The following is a 23,610-nucleotide window of genomic DNA, read 5'->3' on the forward strand; positions in this document are numbered from 1 at the left end:
AAATAACTAAAATGAATATATTATATACCAACTTGTTACTGAATTTAAGGCAAACCAAAAATTATGTAAATGAATCATTACATTTTGAATGAAGCATCATCAATTCATTGAAATGGAAAGTTTAAACTGATTCACAGAAATGAATCAAACTTTCCAACTCAAAAGGTTTTGTGAGGTTTAAATCAGAGTTTAATTTATATATATACTGTACTTATTACATTGTGAAAGTAAAATCGTTGTATAGATATTGTGAATATTTGATAAACTGTAACTGTGAAGGTTGCCAGTTTGATTCAATATTGCACCAATAAATAGTTCAGTTCTGTTTGAATGGCCATTTGAGACCAAGAGCATGGGATTGGTGGCACTTTTTTCCCGCTAACACACATTTCCTTCTACTTTCTAGTCTTATCTTCCAAGTTTTTCATTTATTTTCTCATCTCTCTTCATCTCCCCCATGTCCTTTTCTTTCCCTGTGAGATTTTACTATCAATTCTCCCACTGTGCACTTCTTTTTCAAGTGGCCTGACTCTCTCCTACATCCACGTTCTTTCCTGTTCTGCCGTATGAATTCCTTTTAGCTCCCCTTATTTCCCCCTTTACCTCTCTGCACAGTAATAATGCTACTGATAGAAAGAGGCCCAAGTGTGTGTGTGTGCGTGCGTGCGCGATTATTGTCGTGTCGGGAGTCAGAGGAATCGATCGATGCAGAAATATGAGGGTCTGTGTCAAAAACAATAACCACCTTTTCCCCAGACACACACACTTTCTCACACACAGCTGCGTTCACACACAGATATAAACCTAAATATTAAACATGCACACGTTCATTCAGGGGAAACGATACTCAGCCCTCACATTACAGGAAAAATGCTCCATTTCAGATAGGAAAACTTATCAGCACAAGAGCTGCTCTCCGTTTACCATTTCACTGTCTGTCACAGGGGTAAAAACATACACATAAGCACACACACACACACACACACACACACACACACACACACACACACACACACACACACACACAAGAGACCTTTCACTGCTGTTGCCTGGCAACGTGGGCCAGTGACCAATCACAGTGCAGAGCAGTGTCCAGTGATGTCACAGCGTCTGCTGACCAGCAGGGGAGAAAGACAGAAAGAGGGAAAGAAAGAGCAAATGTCTGGAAACAATTTAAAAAGAGCATTTTTATCATTACATTACGGGACACGCTGATAGTTTAACAGCTGGAGGAGCGAGTGGGAAGTGGAGGGAATGGACATTTGTGTTTATGGAGGTGAAGAGGTGGACGTATCAGCCTGGAATGGTGGACGGAAAGAAAGCGTCTCTGTAACTTTATCAGCATTAAAGACTAAGACACATTTGTGTTGTTGGAGTGAACGCGATTGCATCTACAGCGTGAAGAGTGTTTGCTGTGTGAAATAGTTAGTATCTAATCACTCACACACATACGCACGCATGCGGCTCCGAGCTTTGACAGCTGTGAGATTGATGGCTCTCTTGAGGCCTGGAGCTTGCACTCTTAAACAGACAGCTGATCAGATAAACATGGAGGGAAGGAGAGCGAGAGGAACGGATGAAGAATCATACTAGCTTTTAAAAATCATAGGGGCACATTTGCTGGTGGATCATGAGATGTTCCTGTTTGTTTCACACACGCATGAGGCTGCAAGTCATCACATAAACTAAAACTGATGTCATTACGAGGAGTGACGTTTCCTCGTAAGCCATGTGATGAGGGGCCGGCCAAATGGCCTGAGACCCCCGTGACATATGCAGACATGTCTGTGGTGTGTGACCTCGGGGTCATGAACTTTAACCCCACCAGCCGCACTGCATTCGCCCAGGCTCTCGATGACCGTGAACCTGACACTCTGCTCTCTTTGTGTGAAACCACAAAACACATAAGCTACCACCTGTATTCGTTTGAAAATATATCTATATTTATACAGAGAGAATAAATGCAGTGTGAGTATAACCAAAAAAACTGTTATTTCAGGCCTGTATAGGTATGAACTGTATAAGGTTATACAGCTGTCTTTTGTTATATTTGTCTTTGAGTGTGTGTCTGTATATTAATGAGAATCTAAACTAGATATGTTGTTTTCACTTTGAAATAACCAGTCAATTTATCAGCGCTTATCAACTGGGAGATTCCAGATAAACTATTCTCAACATTCATAATAAAGTGGGGCAATGCCGCCTCTTAGTGTTGAACATACAGTACTGCAGTCTTTTATATCACCTCATATGTCCTGGACTTGGACTTTACCTTGACTGTAAATAATTTCAGCAGACTGTTTCTTAAATCCCCAGAAAGAACGAGTCATTACATCTTGTTCTTTTTAACCGTTTTATGTTTAATAAACATTCAGTATTTAAATATATCTAATAGTGATGAATCTTCAGGCATAAATGTAAATGCTCAGATGTAATGCTTTTACATCACTCCATCTACATTATCTTTGCCTTAACACCCTAAAACTTAGGGTTTAAACAATATTTACTAAATATACAATATCAAATTGTGTATATGTACATGCTAAAATCTTCCTTTCATGGAAATACAAAGCTTTTTCAATATATATTGTATTAGGATTTTTTTTTATATATATTATATCTTTATTTAATGTTCAAATTAGTGTGATTAAATAGTCTTAAAATCTAAATGAATTAGCGATTTGAATTGGAGCAAATAGTGAAAAGTATCTTCAACACTTCAAAAAAGCATCCCAGGATGTACCTCTACTTGTGTTGTTTCATAGCATATAATAACTTTACTAATTTTCTCAAATGTGAAATAATAATATGTATGTGTCCATACTGTTCTCTGATGTAGTTAGGACAGTTTAGACATGTCTATTTCCAGTCACTGAACAGTACGGCTTGTGATCCATCCCTGCTTCCTGCTTCAGACACATTACAATTTTACATCACAAATGTTTTATATGCTTGTTTTGCTTTTTCTGCTTTGTTTTGGGCTCCTACGGGGTGATTCATGCCCCAGTGTGGACGTGTGAGGTTGGAAAAAAAGCCGTGTGAGCAAAGCGTCCTCATTCTGTATTTTCTGATGGAGGCTTGTGTTGTGACAGATGTGTTGATGTACAGTAGAGATACGGCGTGACACGGGTGAGCGAGAGAGACCGAGAGAGTCACCGCAGGACTCGTGAGTGACTCTTTCCAGCAACCCCAGCACTTTCCAGCGGCACAACTCTCCCCCTCTTTTCACCTCTATCTCAACATCTGCTTATTTTTCATCTCTCACTCCTCACTGCCGCCTTCCCACTCTCAACCTCTTTCATCCTCTCTCAGTTCACCTGACCCCACTCTTCAGCCCACCGATCGACAGCGCTTCACTTCCTCCTTCGCTCGTTCAGCATCCTGCCCGCCCTCCTCAGATCTTTATCCTCCAAAAGCGACCGTCACATAAATTCGCCCGATGATACGACCTGTAACACACTCACGAGTTTAAAATGCATTGTATTGTAAATGCGAATGTGGCGTGTCTGCTCTGACCCGCTCCGTTCTTGCTCTCTCGGGGTCAGGAAGTGGGCAAGGAGAGGGCGGAGGTGTGGGTGGGTACAGCGTAGAGAGGAGGTGACGGAGGGAGGAGAGAAGGAGGAGTGGAGAGTTCCCCCCCACTTGTTATCAGTTTGTTCCTCCTCCTTGGCCGCCAAAGAGAAGCGGAGAGAGTGAGACAGAGAACGAGTGTGTGCATGTGTGAGAGAGGAAGAGGACCTCACTGAACGAGTGCACACATATTCATCAACATGACAAAGACCGGTCCTGTTGCATCCATGGATTATTCCCATATGTGGTTGCCAGGTATGTGTCCAGAGCATCTGTGTGGTTGCCAGGTTGGTCTCTTCTGAATTTTATTGATGGATTCGTTAGAAATGCAGGGACGTTTGTAGCCATCAGACTAAGAAGGTCAGCTTGTAGAAACTGAAAGGAAGTGCTATGCAAAGTTACACAAAGTCTGAAATTCCAAAATATATATATGTCTTGAATTTCAGACTGTGTGTTTTTTTCTAGAAATAAGAGGAGTGTATGCGTTATCTGTGATTATTTTATTTCAAAGCACTGAAACTTAAAATTTTGTATAAATTGTTTTATTAAATATTTTTTAAAGTTTTTTTTCTTCCAAAATTATTATTAAAAATTAATTACATTTTATTATAAATGTGACTGTGAGACATTTGGCATGCGTGGTTTCAGTGTTCAAATACTTTTTGGAGCCATTGTGAATCTCTTTTCTAACAATGTTCCCAGACTTCAGGCTTTTCGGGTAGTCAGATGATGTTTATGAACATGAACATTTGAACATGAGTTGAAATCTGGCCCGATGTCGGACATTCACCTTCATGTTCGATGAAAGTTCAGTTCAGCGGACAGAATATGATTTTTGTGCTGTATTTCTCTGCGTTTTGTGCCATTTATTTTTCCATCTACTTTAAGATGCCCAGTGCCACAGCATGACGCTTCCACCGCCCTCTTCACTGTGAGGATGGTGTTATTTTTTTTTAAATGTGGCCAGTATTAAATTTGCACAACATATATAACATTTAGCTTTTTGGCAGACGCAAGGTTTTCTTTTACATATTTTTTTTTTTTTGGAGTAATGACATAGCTACTGAACTCTGTGGCTTTTCTCACGAGTCTCTTGTTGCCACAGTGAGGTTTAGTGGGCATTTTTAAACTATGCAATCTAATATTCTCATTGTAGCATTTGTAATTGAGTAAAATGTGAGAAATGGTCAATGATCTGATTTTTACTAAGCACTGCTTATTAACTGGCGTTCCTCTGATTTCTGTAATGCAATCCTCAGAATAATTGACATATCTCTGCATTCATTTCAAAGGCACAATTGTTAATATTGTTAAAAAATATATATTTTAATACCAGATACACAAAAAAATAGTTTTTCCTCTTCTGAACTCTAGCTTTTAAGTGCTTTACATCAACTCCAATTTGTGGTATTATGTGCATAAAATCTTCAGGTTATTAGGCTACCATTATGTATATCTATTTTTTAATTAAAAAAAATTGCTGATCCATCAGGAAAATAAGCACTTTTAAGTACTGAAGAGTTGATGAAATCATATTTGTTGACTGGAAGTGCGAGGAAACCGCTGGGAAACCCAGTGTGAAGTTCTTCATGGGGTTTCCCCCCTTCCTCCCAGATCCCAACCGACACTTGAGCTTATTTGCACACAGTACAGGAACTTTTTCCTTTAATACTGAAGGGGACTGGTATACTATGACCACTATGAGTATAGTGCACTCTATTGTGTGTAAAACTATACGCACTATACTAAAACAGGTTATGAGATGCTTCTTTGAGGATTGTTGCCTTCACTTGCTGTGAAGTGTCCAGCAGGTTGGCCAGCTTGAAACCAGTATCATGTTACTAAAGAAATCTGGCATTATCATTACTGATTATCTGACCTTTCAAACAGACCAGAAATCAGCAGTCAGAAGACTGGAACTCAGATACCTTTATATTATTAATTTGTATCTAAATGCATACAGTGATGGAGATTTGAGATTGCCCCAATTATTGTCACAAGATAGCTCTTCTTCTTTGCATGTGGCATCTTCGTCTTTAAGTATAGTTGAAAATCATGTAAAACACTATAGCTTGGAAATAATTTCCAGTATGTGCAAGCAGTGTAAGCGTATCTATTTCAGTTTTATAATAAAAATAGAGATCTTTGTAATACAGAAGTTATGAAATGGAGAAGTTTGGAAAATAGTAAGAAATAGATCTGTGTGTGTCAGCTACTGTATAAAGACTGTATATGATAGGGGCAATTACGTTCAAGCGTGTGTGTGTGTGTGGTGTGTGTACACTGGAAAAAATGCTTTTCTTACTTAGTATTTTTGTCTTGTTTCCAGTCCAAATATCAAAAAAAATTCTTAAATCAAGATGCATTTACTAAAGTAGTAAAATGCCATAAGAGATTATGTCTAGTTTTCTGGGGAAATAAATCAAAATTAAGTGAGTTTTTGCTTAAAACAAGCTAAATTATCTGTCCATGGGGTAAGAAAAATAACCTTGTTTCTGTTTGAATATTAACATTATTTTTCTTACCCCATGTTTTAAGCAAAAAGTCACTTAACTTTGATTAATTCCCCCAGAAAACAAGACATAATATCTTATCTAATTTTACTTATCTAGTAAATGCATCTTGATTTAAGAATTTTTTGATATTTGGACTGGAAACCAGACAAAAATACTAAGTAAGAAAAGCATTTTTTGCATTGTGTGTGTGAGACTATTAATAGCTGGCCCGACAGTAAGTGTTTGGTTTAACACGTTGTGTTTGCCCCAGCCTGAGGGGAAACAGAGAGGGAAGTGAGACATTAACACCAAAACCATCAGGCACTCTTTCATATTAACTTCATATAAATGATGAACTGCACATGTACTTCATATAAGACTAAATTTGAATTCTAGATCTGATCATTAAAAACTGTTGTGGTGAATGTATATCAAATAAGCTATCATAGACTGCAAGGTCTCAAATAAGTTTGTGATGATTCACTCAAATTAATCCATGATTAAAAACATTTCTTTGACCTTTTTGCTTTAAATGAACAATAAATGCCTCTCTGAAGACCTCTAGGCAGCTTAAAAGACCCTTTATTTTTTTCATTCAAATGAATTATGAAACTGAATCTTACTAAATATAGTCAGAACTTGTGTGAGGCAATCTGAAAATATTCTCAAACTTTTACCCTGAGCTATCAGAGCACCATTTTACCAACAGGCCGTTCTGTGGAAACCCTGAACTCTACGGCCCGCTCCCTGACGGGCCTCAAGAGGGGCTTTCCTTCCTTTTTACTTCCTTTCACCAACCACTGTGGCTGGACCACGGATTTGATCGCCTGAGGAAGTCGGCAATTCATCAGCTTTTTGGTGGCTTTTACACGAGTGACACAACTGATACAAGTGAAACTGGTTTCCTGTGTATCTTTCTCTGGGATTATTACTGGGATTATTATTTTTAAGTTGTACTTCCCCCTGGAGGAGCCAGATATTAATTATCAGTATCTGATAAAGGCCTCATTGATTCATGTAGTTGGCAGGAATGAAATATTGATGAAAGGAAGTCTGAAAGTGTGAGAAATGAAGGGTGAAATGTGAGTGTTGAGATAAAGAGGATCGGACAAGATAGTGGTATATGCAGGTGGGTGATATTATTAGTCAGTCGTTGACTTTATTTGCATTTTTCTCAAAAGGGAAGTGAGTGTTTCTGTGTGTGAGTGAGCATGTGTGTGTGTGTGTTTATGCACGTCTATTTGAGAGATTATTTTTTTGCTGCTTAGCTCCTTTGAACAATGTGTATTGTAAAAAGTGCCATACAAATAAACTGAATTGGCTTGAGTGCATCAGAAACATACACACATGTTCAGTTGTGTGTTCTGACTTAGAAGAATATATGTACGTGAATCCACCTGCTTCAATGTAGACCAGAACTTCATAAAACTCTCAATTTTTTTTTATTAGAATTCTTAGAAGATATATTTCACACACGTTAACTTTGCACACTCTGTTTCTCTCCGCTGAGGATCTGGGACAGTCCCATTTGGCTGGGTTACAGTTCAATTTGAAGTGATACGTCTGCGGTGATGATGTAATAGTTGTTTGTTGGATTAATCACGTCTATACTTGTTTGAGAATGAAAATGTTTTTATTACAAATATAACATACTTGTGTTTGTTAAACTTCCATTCATCATCATCAAAACTAATAGTAAATGTAATAATATATAATATTATTTCATTACTCTTGTGTTAAAAAGAAAAGCATCAGCTCATGACTAATTTCATGACTAAATCTCAAGACTCTCTGTCTTTTTTTTTCCAGATATCAGAATGTCAAAGCCAGTAGAGGTTGAGAATCCAGCGGCAGACTCTCCGATGGAGAGCACAGGTATAGAGCTACATTATATTTCTGTATGTCTGAAACAGGGCTCAACAAAAAAGGTTTTTCTGCTCAGATATTTACTTGCCCTGATAACATCTTCACTGGCCCTATAACAAATATGATAAAAGTATTTTAGCAGCATATTTTTATAATGTTGTATTTTTAGCAGCATATTTTTACAATGTTGTAACATTATACTGAATAAAAATTATACATGTATTTTGTTATGTTTGTAGCCAAGTCTTCTAATGTCACTAAATTTAACAAACCAACTAACATAAACTTACATTTACCAAATGAACTAATACGTTGCCTTCTCTTATTGTGTTTCTCAGACTCAGAAAGAAATGGCTCAGATTCAAATAATCAGGTAAGTGACTGGTACCAGTGTTATCTTTTATCTGAATACAGCATTAAAAAAATGAATCATATTTTCAATGTGTTTCCCTCCAACAGGTTCAGCTGATGAAAATCAACCCTTTCTCCCTTTCACCCACACTGAGTAGCGGCAACAAAGTGAGTAGATGTGTGTAAATGAATGTGAGTTACTGAGTGTTTTAAGTGAGTCTGCACAGATCTGCACATTTTCTTGTTCGTGGGTTATGGCCAATTTAAAACCGGTTCTGAAGACAATTAGATTGAAAGTTAGGGTAACACTTTATTTTGATGGTGCCTTTAAAACATTCTGTTGACTATAATTAACTTTGCAACTACATGTCAAGTAACTCTCATTAGACTATAAGTAGACTGTCTGCTCAATATCTGCTAAAGCTTTATTTTGATGCTCCCCAACAGACATTCTACTGACTATAAGTAACTCTGAAAAAAGTCAAACTTAATCTAACCCTACTAGTCTACTAATACTCTACCAACACTCTAATGAAAGTTACTAGACATGTAGGACATGCAAGCGTTACTTATAGTCAACAGAAGTGTCAAAATAAAGTGAAACCAAAGTTAGTTTTTACAGTTTTTTTTTTTTTTTACAGTTTACAGTTTTTCCACCTCTTTTTATTATTTCTTTATCCTCCCTTTGTCACCCTCATTTAAATACCCCCACTCCCCGTGTCTCTTTTAACCCATGAATTCATCATTGATGTTTCCCTGTCTCTATGTCTCAGGCTAAGGTGGAGGATTGTGGTGAGATGTCTCCCGCTGCACCCGTTCAGACGGCCCTTTCCCACACACAGCTGATGCTAACGGGTGGCCAGCTCGCAGGGGTGAGACAAACACACACTTACTTTTTACATGTGCTGCTTATGTGTGTCTGTGTGGGTTCCTGCGTGAGCTTGCTTGCCTTGCTTAACATGTGCTTTCTTTCATTCACTTTTCTAACTCTTATTTTCACCTCATTTTCCTTCTCTGCTGCTCTTTCTCTCTCTCTCTCTCTCTCTCTAGTTGACTGCACTTTTGCCTGCACAGCAACAGCTGCTCTTACAGCAGGCGCAGCTCCTCGCTGCAGCTGTGCAGCAGTCACATGCGGCCCACGCAGCCAATCAACAGCAGGCCCAGCAGCAGGCCAATCAGCAGGCAGCTCAGCCGCAGTCACATGGCCAATCGCAGAGCACACAAGAACAAACCGCCACCCCCGTCCCACCACCTCCTCACCAGCTCCCTCTTTCTCAGCCAATCCAGCTCACTGCCCAGGTACAGCCAATCAGTGCTGAGCAGCACCTGAGGTGATACAAGGGACAAATTCACCAAACAGTCAAAATCCTGCATCTTATTTGCTTATTCTCAGTGAATTCCCTCCTCAGACCACCTCAGATCAGAGTGAAACCATCATGTCCTCTCAGCATCTGTTTCTTTTCTCTCTTTCAGGACATTCAGCAGTTGTTACAGCTGCAGCAGTTAGTCCTCGTTCCAGGACACACTCTGCCTTCACAGTTTATTTTACCACAAACGCAGCAAGGGCAGCAAGGTAGCTCATTCACTATTTGTATTCTCACGCTGTGTCCTAAATACATTTCCTATGTCAGGTCATTTGTCCCTCTTCACTTAAAGCCAGACTTGTTGCATGTCAGTTGTCATGATCCAGCTGGTTAAAACAAAACATAGACAAGAATTTATTATTATCACTTTATTTTATTATTTTTCCAGGGCATAGTGATTGGATTAAAAAACTGTGGTTGTCATTCAGATTTCATTTATGGGTAATAAATATAATCATATGGTTGTGTATGTTTCAGGGCTGCTATCAACACCAAATCTAATTCCACTACCTCAGCAAAACCAAGGAAGCCTGCTGGCCGGTCCACCCAGACTTAGTCTTCAAGCACAGGTACATCATCTAATGAAAGACCCATATATTTGGGAGGTAAACATATGTCAGAGGGCACATAAACAGGTTCCAAGGGGTTTATGCAAAGATATTTCAAGTTGTTACAAACCTGAATGAACTTCTTTATTCTGCATGTATAGGTAACAAACCGTTGATGATAACCATTGACTTCCATAGTATAGAAAAAATATATTAGTATGCCTTTACAAATATTTGTGTTGTCAACAGAATAAAATAACTGGTAAAGTAACTGTAAAAGAATTGTCATTATTTTCAGTTCTTTTTTAAACAAGAAAAACACAATAATGTCTGTAAACATTGTAAATTTGTGTGGATTGCAGTTGTAGAAAAATAAGTACAACTGTTCAAAAGATTGGGGACAGTAAGAGTTTAAAAAAATAATAATAATAACTTAATACTTTTATTCAGTCAGGATGCATTAATTGTTCAAAAGTGACAATCTTTTGAACTTTCTATCCATCAAAGAATCCTAAAAATCACAGCTCTACATAAATATTAAGCATACTTATTAATAGGTATTAATATTATTAACTGTAATAATAAACATTTCTTGATTTCTGAAGGATCATGTGACTCTAAAGACTGGAGTAATGATGCTGAAAATTCAGCCTAATAAATAACATTTTAAAGTATATAAAAATAATTTTGCACTAATATTTCACAATATTACTGTTTTTACTGTATTTTTGATCAAATAAATGCAGCCTTAGTCAGCATTAAAGACGTCTTTCATAAACCTTCTTACCCACCCCATACAAATATGTTACCAAACCCAAACTTTTGAACAGTAGTGTATGTGCACAACACTGTATTCTGTGCTATTCTCTCATGTTTGAGTCTTGATGTGTGTCTGGTTCGTGGCAGAGAGAAAAGGTTGCAGAGAGCAGCGTGAACACAGTGACGCAAGTGACATCTCACCCTGAGGAGCCCAGTGACCTGGAGGAACTGGAGCAATTTGCCCGCACTTTCAAGCAGAGAAGGATCAAATTGGGCTTCACACAGGTACACACACACACACACACACACACACACACACACACACACACACACACACACACACACACAAAGAAAATTTTGTATTTCCTTGTAAAGTCATGTTTGGTCTCTGTTTCCCTCTACAGGGTGATGTGGGAATGGCCATGGGGAAACTCTATGGGAATGATTTCAGTCAGACCACCATCTCTCGATTTGAGGCGCTCAATCTCAGCTTCAAGAACATGTGCAAACTCAAACCTCTGTTGGAGAAGTGGCTGAATGACGCAGGTAACCATCACAAAGAGCTCCATCAGATTTAACAGCTATCAATCTAATCATACACAATCCAAAAAGTTTCTATCAGTCTCGAACGCATGTTCTGTACATACAATAATACTACAGATTAAGTGGCATTTTGGCTACTTTATAATTGAAAAATAGAATGTAAAAATAGACTGTCAACCACAAAATGTTTTGTATAACATTTTGCAGTTGAATCAACAGAAAAATTGAAATATTTTTTTGTTACTGGTTTACTCAGAAACAATGTCGATGGACTGCACCTTGCCGAGTCCCAGTGCTCTGTCCTCTCCCTCGCTGGGGTTTGAGGGCCTGCCTGGCCGCCGCAGGAAGAAACGCACCAGCATTGAGACCAACGTCCGCATCGCTCTGGAACGCAGCTTCATCACGGTCAGAACACGTGATTACAAAACCAGTGCACAACATAAACTACCGTTCAAAAGTATGATTTTTTTTAAGAAGTCTCATATGCTCACCAAAGCAGTAGAAAATACAGTAAAATGCCATTTATTCCTGTGATGGCAAAGCTGAATTTTTAGCAGCCATTACTCCAGTCTTCAGTGTCACATGATCCTTCAGAAATCTTTTTTTTTTTATAAAAAAAAAAATATATATATATTTATAAAACCCTGACCCCAAACTTTTAAACGGTAGTGTATAACCAAATAAACATTCATATACACTTTCGAAATTAATGTCTTCAAATAATCCCATCTGAAACCTCTGAATCGGTTGTGTTTTCTGCATTCAGAACCAGAAGCCTACCTCAGAGGAGATCCTGCTCATCTCAGAGAAGCTCAGCATGGAGAAGGAGGTGATCCGCGTCTGGTTCTGCAACCGCCGACAGAAAGAGAAACGTATTAACCCCTCCAGTGCCACCCCTCCCTTGCCCAGCCAACCCCAGCCCACCTCGCACAAACCCCCCTGCTACAGCCCACACATGGTACGACCTGGCTTGCTCCCTTGGCTCATACCCCCATCTCAAATGACCCTGTGCCACAACACTCGACTAGTTTCTCCTGCATGATCAATTGATAATAATCATTCCCATAATGGCACATCCATTCATTCCTGAATGTGGTTTCACCCGTCCTGCATTGCTTTGCATTTTAATGTGGAATAATCGTAATCCATTCCTTCATAGCCAATTTATGCAACTAGTTCACTGTCATTGTTGTAATACTATAGGAGGATTGAACCTCTGTTACATACACATGTTTTTTGGAGGAATATTGCATGTATTCACTAACTTTGAAACTCAGTATTTTTCTCTGTAATTGAGGTTTTGTATAACTGAGTAGCATCTACAAACAGAGCACAAGCCTTCCAGTGTTTGACACCGGCCTCTCTCCTTTTCCTCTTTTTCACCCTTCAATACTCTCTGTCCATCATGTTTCCCTTTTGACCTGTGACATCATATCCACATCTTCCTTACAGATGTCCAGTCAGGGACTATCCCAGACAGTGAGCAGTCTCAGCACAGCAGGTAGGGTGCACAAGTGGACATCTGCTGATCATAGACATATATAATTGCTTAGTATATATATGATGGATGTTCATTCTGTTATTATTTACTTCTGTCAGTGACCACCATGTCATCAGTTTGCCCTTTGACCTCAAGCGGGCCCACCTTAAGCTCCGCCTCATCACCAGTAACCCCGCCTTCACGTGGTGATGCCAGCCCCGCCCCTCCAACTCACAGTACGCTAAGTCTGAACACAGGGTGAGTTGATTTTTCTCTCATGTTCACACACACACACACACACACTTACTCATCACCTTTTACTCCCTCTGGCTCAGCAAATATAGGTACCTGCAGTGTTGGTGTGTGTGCAAATGTATTTTTGTGTGTGGTTTTGTTATCCGCAGTTCATGGCATAAAAAGAATGGTGACGTTTCTAACTACATCACTGACTTTGCTGCAAGTTTGAGGTGAATACAACCAGCAGAGTCTGTGTTCTCACACACACACACACACACACACACACACACACACACACACACACACACACACACACTCACACGCGTCTGGTTCAAATATCTTTGTGGGGACTCTCCATAGACTTGATGGTTTTTATACTGTACAAACTGTAAAATCTGTCTCCTTACACTAACCCTACCCCTAAACCTACCCATCACAGAAAACTTTCTGCATTTTTACATTTCCAAAAAAACTCATTCTGTATGATTTATAAGCTTGTGTACCCATGGGGACCTCAATTTAGGTCCCCACTGTGACACGAGTCCCCATGAGTCAGTGTGCATTCAGGTTGAAGTCCCCACCGGGATAGAAAAACATGTACACACACACACACACACACACACACACACACACACAAATATAAAATAAACACACATTCACATAACATATGTCATTGCCAAGTATAGGGAAATGTGGATTAGGGCATAGGGTGAATTCTGGTAAATTGGCTTTGTTTTTGATATTGACTTGACCATTTATGATAACATACACACAGTGCATTCAGAGCACCAGTGTTGTCACAATATCACGATTTTAGCAAATTACAGTGAAATATAATGTTCAAAGAGAACAGCATTTATTTTATAGAAATATATATTTTGTAACAATGTAAAAATGTAATATATATATATATATATATATATATATATAAATTAAATTAAATTTAATATAAGTGAATTTACTTTCACTTTTGATCATTTGCTTTATAAAAGCATTAATTTCTTAAAAAAAAATGACTGACCCCAAACTTTTGAATAGTAGTGCAAATATAGGCCTTACCTTGTTGTAAAGTAAACATTCCTTTATTTAAATAGTTATGAATTTAATATATTACATTAAAAAATATTAGTTATAAATAGTTGTTTTACTACTACAAAAAAATTATATTTATATATTTTGATTTTAGTATCTACTCAGTACACAAAGTGCTAGTATGTTTTGCATATTTGTTCAGAGATTTTCATATTTATTCAAAAGATTTAGTAAAATCCCACTACATCTTAGTGTACGGGTTGTTACAGACTGATGCGTGCGTCACTGAGTTCTGCTGGTATGCGACCTGCATTGTATTACAAGAAAAGCCATGTTTATTCTGCAAAGATTTGTCTTCTTGCACTGTTTTTTCAGCTCTTAACTATGCTTCGAAATGTTTTCTCTTTTTCCCTTCATTCCTTTCTGTTTTTCGTTTCTTTCTGTGTGTTTTGTGGGATGGTTATTTGTTTGTGTGACTCAGGAATACGATGAGGAGCATTAACACAGGAATGAACCAAGCTCTACTTGGCAGCAACCCACTTGCTACTATTCAAGGTTTGTGCGAAAGGAAGGGCGATGTGTGATGACTTTGCCACCTCATGTCAGTCATGTTACTTTGTCCTCTCTGTTTGAGTGTTTGTTTACGTCCTACCACTCCTATTCTTCTTTGCTCCCATTGTTCATGTTCACACGGCACTAGTGCATCCTGTTTATCGTGTCACATATTATTGTTGTTGATGTTTGTGAGTAACACTGCGTCTCTTCCACAGCTCTAGCGGCCAGTGGTGGCCAGCTGCCCATTTCCAGTCTTGAAGGCAGCAGCAAGGTGTTAATTGGTGGTTCTGGGGCCCAAGGAGCAGGTCTTACCTCTTCCCTCTTCCTCAACCACTCCTCTTTGTTGCCCATGGCATCAGGCCCCGGCATGGGATTGGGCGGTTCAGCTGTTGGCAAAACCTCATTTCCTGTCGCAGGCGGCATGAGTCCCTCCCCTTGCTCGAGCCCAGTCTCTTCCTGCTCTTCCGGTGAATTGCTGCACAGCCCGCACTCAATCGGAGGGTCTAAAATCGAGTGATGTTGCCCAAGTCCAATCACAAACGGAGGAGAAGGAGGAGGTGAAACCTTACCTGTCAACCAAAGCATCTCTTGATCCCCTCGCTCCCTTTCGTTTCCTCTCGTTCATACTCTCTCTCTTCCGCTCTCCCACTCTACTGATGCCAAAAATACACAAGAGTAGAAGAGGGGAGAGATGGAGAGACAGAGTTGAAGGAGGAAGAAAGAAGAGAAGAGGGAAAATGAAACCAAAAAAACACCACAAGGCTTAGCGGGACACAGCCAAATACGTAAATTAAAGGAGAAGAAAAAACTATGTGAGTAGTGAAGTGAGACAAGAGGACAAAAAGAGATCCTTGAGCACCAAAAACAACAAAAAGTACAAACTTTACTGTGTTGTAGAACAACTCTTTTAAGAAAACGTGGAATACTGAATACCAAAAAGTATAAAGGAACTTTGAGAGACTCACTATGACAAAGAAATACAAGCATACCAAAATCTCAAATACCAAAAACAAACACCAAAAAATACGGATGGAAAAGCTTTATCCAAAGGACCTGTAAATAGCCAACCGTCCAGGACCAGACCCAGTGACAACAATCCAGCCATCTCTGAGCTCTTCATCTCATTTTCCATTAAATCATACCGTTTTCTTTCACGGTTTCTATGATTCAATGTTTCAGCATAAAAGATGAGCAAGTCGAGCTCAAACGCCCTTGTGTTTCTCTGGTTCTTCCTCGTTCTAGTTTTTTTTTTTTTCACAGAAGTAGCAGATTTTCCATCTGTCTTTATTAAATGTTTCAGTACATCAATGTTTTATTACCATCATCATTACGTCTTAACGAGCGTATAGAGAGAATTGGGTGTTTGGTCTTTGATGTTCATCATATTAGCACTGCATAGCTTGATGCACTTGTTTTGTCCAATGACATGAATGTCGTAAAGTGTAATAAAAGTGAGACCAAGCTCCTCTCTCTAGCTTTCACTGCTCTAAGTGTAAATACTCTCATTTCTCTCTTAATAATTAAGTGCTTGCATGCTTCCCTCACTCACTTTGTCCCTTTTGAATACCAAAGCGATTCATTCATACATGATCAATTCACCATTCACATGATGCAGAAAGAGATCGGGGACCCAAACCTTGACAAGGCCGCTCTGGTAAGACAGCATGGTGTGGGATCTGTAGCGGTGAAAGGGCTCCTATCCTCTCTGCTTCTTCTACAAGCCAAAAAATGAAGTGAAACTTCACAGCCAGCCAAACTTCCCAGAAAGGAAAACCAAAACCAAACCAAGCCAAAAACGAATCGAGGAGCAAAACGAGTCACTGTACAGAAAAAAAACAGCATCCCTTCATGCATCTCTGGACCGAGGTCACCCAGAACCATGTAGCAAGGGATCTGGCTCCGCCTCCTGTCATTCAAACTCTTTCTGGTCCTGGGTGGCGGGATCTTTGATGACCTCACTGGACTCATCTGAAGATGAAGATGTTTCGGGTTCGTTTGGGGGTTGGGAGGGTTGTTTCTTTCGTTCTGTCTGTCTGTTTTGTGGGGCTTTTCTCAGCTGTGTGTGTAGATTTGTGTGCTTTCATTTGGGAAAAAGGAATTCACGTATTTGCGGAAATCTCATTTTTTACGTTCCTTACTTGTTCCTATCTAGTTGTGTTAGAGACTCTAATCAGGTGGTTGAAACAATACTGTGAAATCAGTTCAACAGACAAGAAACCAGGATAAACACGCTCAAGTACATCCAAAGAACCAAAGTCAAGTATAAACAAGCTTTAAAGAGAACCAAATATCCCATACACAACTATTCACATGCTCTCATCCACCTTACCGTTGTATTTCAAATCGTGCTGAAACCTGTAGTCGGTGAGCGCTGCAGGTTCAACGATGGATAGATACATGAACTCAGTTCTCTACGTTACTGTATAGTCCGAATGGGTCAGTTAGTGCTTCTCTAGATTTTGTAGTAAATGATCTATGTTATAATGCTTACTAATTGCTTATGTATGGAAGAAAACAATGTGAAAAGATAAAAAAAAATGTTCATATTTACTTAGACCAAAAATTCACACTATCTCTCTTTTGGGTTTTTCTGTTTTCTTCCATCCCCGTTTTAAAGAAATTGATTTTGTTATTTATCCTCCTCTTGCTCGTTTGTGAATTTTCTTAACAGACCTTTTTTTATTATTAATATTATTATTATTTATTTAATATATTCCAAATGCTGTTTTGTAGTGGGTGTGTTTGAGGCACCAGATTGTATTCAAATGTAAACTTCCTTTGCCAAGGCGACCTTTCAAACCAAATCCATCGACAAATGCAACCGTCGGTCCGAATGGACCGGCCACTAATCGACAGTGTAGGGGCAGACTCTTGTCTTCTCGACCTCTTAGCTGTTCCTTACTGGACAGAGCCTGTGGAGGGAAACCTATCAGGGGAAAAAGCAGCACTGTGGTTCTTCTGCTCAAATGTTTCGGTAGTATTCATTCAACGCTGAAGTAACCTTCCAGAGTAAAAGCACGCACTGCCATGGCTCAGAAGGGATACGGTTCTGTAGGAACCTGCATTGTGTATGAACGTACAGTACCTGTCTCACCACTGCTGATGTTACCGATCGTGTTGCTATGGTTACTGTCGTGATGGCTACCGTGTGTGTGTGTGTGTGTGTGTGTGTGTGTGTGTGTGTGTGTGTGAGTGATGGCGTTGAGCGCAGTGCTGCTGTGAGCCTTGACCTGAAAGCTTTAAACAGCTACAAAACCAAAAACTTTAGGAGAGAAAAGATGGGGGCATTTGGGGTTCCTGGAGAGAAAATACAGCAAAATGTATGTATTGTATGATAGCGGAAATGTATCAGTGCTCCATCTTCCTCTCTGCCTCATTCCTCCTCCTCTTTGTCCTACTTCTATTCCTGCTTTTTGTATTTATTTTTTAGTGTCTGTTGTTCTGTCTCCTGGCTATGGAGGTGTAGAAGAGAGATAGTTCCTCATATACCTCACTCTCTTAACAACAAACCAAATAGATGAATGTTTTAAAACGGAGAAGCGGGCTCCATCCGTCTGTAGGGGCCGGAGACGTGTGTTCGGATTGGCCAGGGAATGTTTAGATGAAAGACCAGCAGGGGCCAGTTGTATAAACATAGCCATTATGTTAAGACTGTGTCTTAAGAACTAGTATGACCAACTAGCAGTTAAGTTAGGGGTAATCAGTCTTACTGTTCGGTATCAAATTAGACCAATCTACATTTTTATGTAACTGACTTAAAAAAAAGGTATGAACAGTCTTAAAGAGAAAAATGTAATGACTAAAGGCCCAATTTATGCTTCTGCGTCGAGTGTATGTCGTAGGCTAGGCACATAGCCGACACCGTCGTGAGCATTTATACTTCTGGGTTAACCCGGTGTTTCACATGGGGTGCCCGCCAAGACAGAAAGAAATTAAACGGCGGGACTTTTTTCCCGCCTGGGTCCCCACTCCTTGTGGCAAGTTTTTTACGGAGGCGAACGCACTTGTCCCTGGATTTCTTCCATCGCTTCATACATTCCGCTACCTCCAAAACAACGTTGGAGGAAATCTCTCTCCACGAATTCGCTGCCATCTGGCAGTGTTTGTATTCGGCTGAAGATGAGTAATACAGATGCCTGTATTTCCGCACCTCTTCAATTAATCGCTCGCTCACTTGGTACATGTCCATGTTCGCCATATTCTTCACTGAACTTAAAAAATGGCGGCGCAGAAGAACGCGCCGGAAATGCATAGGAGGAAATGCGATGCTACCAAGCCGACCAATCACAGATCTTGCGTCTGCGACGTGGCGATGTGTACTTAGCCTACATTTTTGGGGATGTGCGCGTTAGGGTACGGCGTAGGGTACACGACTATGTGTAGGCTACGCGGTACCTCCTGCGTACACTCTATACAGAAGTATAAATTGGGCTTAACTTGTAAAACTAGTCAGTTTATGCAACCGACTCCAGGGATGAAGATGAAAGCACTCAAAGAACTTAATTATAAGATTGATGCTCTGCCATGTTCACTCTCCCTCGTCCCTTGGGCCCACTTTTCCAGTCACCAAACAGGGCAGGACACATACACACACCTTTATAATATATACACACTTAATGTGCATGTATGTATATAAGATAGGTGACTGAGAGCGGGTGGTGACTGTTGTTGCTAGGTGACAAATATTATGTCTTAAAACGCAGGAGATGTTGAAGAGGAATATAAGGAGAAAGCTTTCAATCTTGCTTTACATTTTCTATAGCTTTCGTTCTTACCGTTAGTCAGGCGCAGTTAAGGACGTCTTAAAAACTTCACGATGTTGATATGCAAGTACTAATAACAGCGTAAGGGACCGTGTTCAAAGTGTAAAAGTCTCTCAGTGGCGTGAATCTCCAGAGAATGATACCAAAGCAACACGCCAGTCGAGGTCCGAACACAACACACACGCTCCCTAAAGTCTGTACACAATCCTTGAGTTTGATTAGCATCGGTTTTCACTTTATTAATTAGTAACAATCGGATATGGGTGAAAAAGAAAAAAAATCATAGCATTTGAAAAGACCTGACCAAGAGAACTGCAAGTCTGCGAGTCTTTTCCTTCTCACCTCACTCTCTGATTTATCTCGGTCTATATATTATACATAAAAAATAAAATAAAATAAAAATACCAGCTTCAGTCCAAAGGTGTTTAAAAGATTTTTTTTTTTTTTAATAGCAAAGAACTTAAACACATCTAGTTAAACCAAAGAGCTACACTAACACATCCTCAGCTGTTTTCTTTTGTCTCTTTCCCTGGTCACCTAGCAACCCAGTTTCTGAAGGTAAAACCTCAACTATCCAAAGTAACATACGATGAAAATAATGATGAAATGTATATTTTTAATTATTCATTATTTAGGGACAAATCCTTATGATGATAACGATGATCTTAAAGAAAAGACTTAGTATGTATGTGAATCTTTTTTGATTCTTTTTTGGGGGGGTTAGTGATGTTGATCTGTCCCCTGAATCTTCTCCCTGATTTCATGTTCACTGCTCAATCTGCGTAAATGAGAGCGCGTGATTGCGTCATTTTCTGTGCGTACATGTTCATGTGCGCGTGAACGTATTTTACACTCTAAAACGGAACAGATATGCGGTTATTTTGGCAGTGTGGATATGTGCGTGAGCGTGTAGTACGTCTCTTTTGCTTGTTGATGTGCGTTGCCATGTTTTTACCCTTTCCATCCTTAGTTTTTTTTCTCCTTTGAGTTGAGCAATTCCTTTTTCTTCTCTTCTGTCCTCCGTGTCTCTTTTCCTCCTTATGGTGACAGGTTAGCCTTTCGGTGTAATTATCTCTGAAACCAAAAAATAGTTGACAAATAACTCGCTTGTTCATTGTACAGTGTTGTTCATTTAAAGTCATTTTTGTAACTGGAAGTGTTTCACTCATCTGAATAAAAACGGTAGAGAAAAAAACAGTGCATGAAAATGTTGTCTTTTTCTTATGAGTTCATTTAATCGATGTGTGACAACGATCTGTAGGACTGCGATGCTGTCTCTCCGCCTTTGGCCGCTGGGTGGCAGCAACAGCCACATACTCTTCTCATTCACACGAATGAATCATCCGTAGGAGCTTCTGCCTCCACATGGTGCCTCAACTTAGTCACCTTCTCTTCCCCTTCCTTCTTTCACTCTCTCTAGATCTGTTAGTTTCTCTATTTCTCCCTCTTTTTCCACTTTTCACAGCTCTCATTTGCTCATCTGACTCATGGGACATCTGGTCTTTGCCAGACAGCTTGTCCTTTACTCATGTTCTACTCTCCACTGTAGACGATTAAAAATCTCACCTTAAGATTTTCATGTCCTCACATCTGCTACTGAAAAAAATAAGAACATTAAGTTAACATCAGCCAAAGCTTAACTTTATTAACAAAGCTAAAGCTCAGCTACATGATCAAAATGTCCTTCCCGCATTCAAATGTAAATTTCATACCTGCAAACTCACTGACTTTTTGAGAAATTAGCTTCTGACAGTAGACATGCAATAAATGTACAAGAAATGTTTTTTGTTGCAATAAACTTAAAATATATTCTTTCTATATACATAATCAACATCTTTAAATCAGTAGTTTTATATCTCCACCATTTATTTTGATATCATTAGCAATGCTTCATGGCCATGGGATTGTAGGTGGTGTTGTTGTTTTTTAAATGTTTTTTTTTGTTTTGTTTTGCTTCAGATCAAAATCTGTAATGTGATTCACCTTGTTGCTGGTTTGTTTGGTTCCTGGCTTTTTAACTCTTTAATAAAGACTGTTTTAAGTTAAAATTAATAGGAAAAATACTTCCAGAACCAAGGCTGCTGAAAAAGTTGTTCCACTCTATTGATTAGTCACATGACATTTACCCCGGTTTCACAGACGAGGCTTAAAGGGACAGTTCACCCAAAAATGAAAATTCTGTCAGTAATTACTCACCCTCATGTTGTTCCAACCCCATAAGACTTTCGTTCATCTTCGGAACACAAATGAAGATATTTTTGATTAAATCTGAGAGCTGTCTCACTCCTCCATAGGCTTCTATGTTATTGAAACTTGCTGGCCCAGAAACGTTAGTAAAGACAATGTTTAAAATAGTCCAAGTGACTACAGTGGCTCAACCATAAGTTTATCAAGCGTCGAGAGTACTTTTTGTGCGCAAAAAAACAAACAAAAATAACGATTTTATTCAGCTATTCATTTTCTTCTGTGTGGGCCTCTGAGTGAGTTCACGGAGTATAACAGCGCAGCACAACGTCAGAACGTAGGCTCACTATTGGCCAGCATCACACACATGACCAGCGTCAGCCAACAGTGAGCCTACGTTCTGACGTTGTTTTTTTTTGCGTAGAAAAAGCATTCTAGTCGCTTGATAAACTTATAGTTGAGCCACTGTAGTCACTTAAACAAACTTTCTGGGCCAGCAAGTTTCAATAACATAGAAGCCTATGGAGGAGTGAGCCAGCTCTCAGATTTAATCAAAAATATCTTAATTTGTGTTCCGAAGAAGAACGAAAGTCTTACAGGGTTGGAACAACACAAGGGTGAGTTACTACTGACAGAATTTTCATTTTGGGGTGAACTAACCCTTTAAGCCTACTCCCAGACTAAAATGCACGTTTGAGCTGTTTTAACCAAAAGCAACTTGCACTGACATATCTTAAAATATGTCAGTGCCACTGTTTTGTCTCAAGATGGACACCAGTATTGCGTTTTTCTAAGGCACGTATATTAAAGCTACTTAAATGCCCTAATTGAACTAAGGCCTATCCTGTGAACCCCAGCCTTACTGTTCAGGTGATAGGCTCTAAAAGTTTTTGGCATTTTCAAATTGCGGATTTCCATTGAGAATGCTAACAGCTAATCAGTCTGCAGAAGCCGTGAGATGTGTACAGATTGGTCACAGGACGCGTCAGTCATCTATGCTCCCACTCACAATCTGCCTCAGTCTGTACCCGCCCACTCACACAGACAGGTGGCCAATCTGTTGCTTCAGTGCCACAGGTGTGTGTTTGCATGAGTGTGTAACAGTGGTCCAAGATGGAACAGATGATGGTGGCATTTCAGGTGTGTAACAGGAGCACAGTAAATTCCACAAACATGGGACTGGAGCATATGCTCTTTTGTTTATGTTAGATTATCAACCAATAACACTGTATCTTTGTTATGAAACCCTGCGACAGTGATTAAAACCTAAACAAATGCAGATGTCAGCGTGGAACTCATCTGATGCCAGAAGACGTTCAGTGTTTTGGAGGACATTCCCACACAGACAAGGAAATTCCCTTCCTCTACCTGTTTTCACACCCTGCCCTGAGCTGCCGCACCTGAACAGAGCAAACAAAGCGTCGAAAACTATTCAGCACATGACACGACTCTTAATCAGCCATTGTCATTCAGTCTGAACACACAAATGGTCAGTGATCAGCTCTATTAGTCAAACCTGTGACCTTTGTGAGGAATGTGTGCTCATGATTTAGACATAGCAGAACATTCAAAACCTCCCAAATGATTTATGACAGGGTTTCATGAAGCAAATTTAGCAGAAACAAACAGCGTCGACTGCTTAATACAGCATTTACAAGGTGACCTTCAATGATGTCCACAATACCTGCAAATCTCAATGGTAATTGCTCTGTGTGACTTTTGATGGATCCCATTATCTGAATTCTGTCCATTGCCTGACTGGAAATCCTACAGCATAATTGTATGTTAATTTGAACAGTTTTACACATTAAAAAATAAATTATGTTTATGTGAAGATTCATTTGAATGGTGCACACTCTCATA

General features: G+C 39.4%; 1 protein-coding gene across 10 annotated transcripts in view; it reads left to right on the forward strand.

Moving 5' to 3' along the window:
• Nucleotides 1–17,433, forward strand: part of pou2f2b (POU class 2 homeobox 2b) — a 37,186-nt gene extending 19,753 nt beyond the window's left edge. Inside the window, exons 1-17 of one of the 10 annotated variants that reach the window (XM_079894777.1) lie at nucleotides 3,678–3,825; nucleotides 7,875–7,940; nucleotides 8,270–8,304; nucleotides 8,391–8,450; nucleotides 9,056–9,154; nucleotides 9,333–9,581; nucleotides 9,756–9,855; nucleotides 10,124–10,215; nucleotides 11,101–11,238; nucleotides 11,358–11,499; nucleotides 11,753–11,901; nucleotides 12,263–12,454; nucleotides 12,949–12,997; nucleotides 13,096–13,234; nucleotides 13,381–13,443; nucleotides 14,727–14,800; nucleotides 15,016–17,433. In XM_079894777.1, coding sequence (XP_079750903.1) covers nucleotides 3,771–3,825; nucleotides 7,875–7,940; nucleotides 8,270–8,304; nucleotides 8,391–8,450; nucleotides 9,056–9,154; nucleotides 9,333–9,581; nucleotides 9,756–9,855; nucleotides 10,124–10,215; nucleotides 11,101–11,238; nucleotides 11,358–11,499; nucleotides 11,753–11,901; nucleotides 12,263–12,454; nucleotides 12,949–12,997; nucleotides 13,096–13,234; nucleotides 13,381–13,443; nucleotides 14,727–14,800; nucleotides 15,016–15,317 — 2,004 coding nt within the window. In that variant the 5' untranslated portion in view covers nucleotides 3,678–3,770 and the 3' untranslated portion in view covers nucleotides 15,318–17,433. Of the gene's footprint in view, nucleotides 1–3,471; nucleotides 3,826–7,874; nucleotides 7,941–8,269; nucleotides 8,305–8,390; nucleotides 8,451–9,055; nucleotides 9,155–9,332; nucleotides 9,582–9,755; nucleotides 9,856–10,123; nucleotides 10,216–11,100; nucleotides 11,239–11,357; nucleotides 11,500–11,752; nucleotides 11,902–12,262; nucleotides 12,455–12,948; nucleotides 12,998–13,095; nucleotides 13,235–13,380; nucleotides 13,444–14,726; nucleotides 14,801–15,015 lie in introns of those variants that run through there. The other 9 variants (XM_079894775.1, XM_079894780.1, XM_079894782.1 and 6 more) reach the window with 9 other exon arrangements.
• The last annotated feature ends 6,177 nt before the right edge of the window (nucleotides 17,434–23,610 follow it).

This window comes from Squalius cephalus, assembly GCF_949319135.1.
Source record: "Squalius cephalus genome assembly, chromosome: 15".
In the NCBI taxonomy this organism is placed as follows: domain Eukaryota; kingdom Metazoa; phylum Chordata; class Actinopteri; order Cypriniformes; family Leuciscidae; genus Squalius; species Squalius cephalus.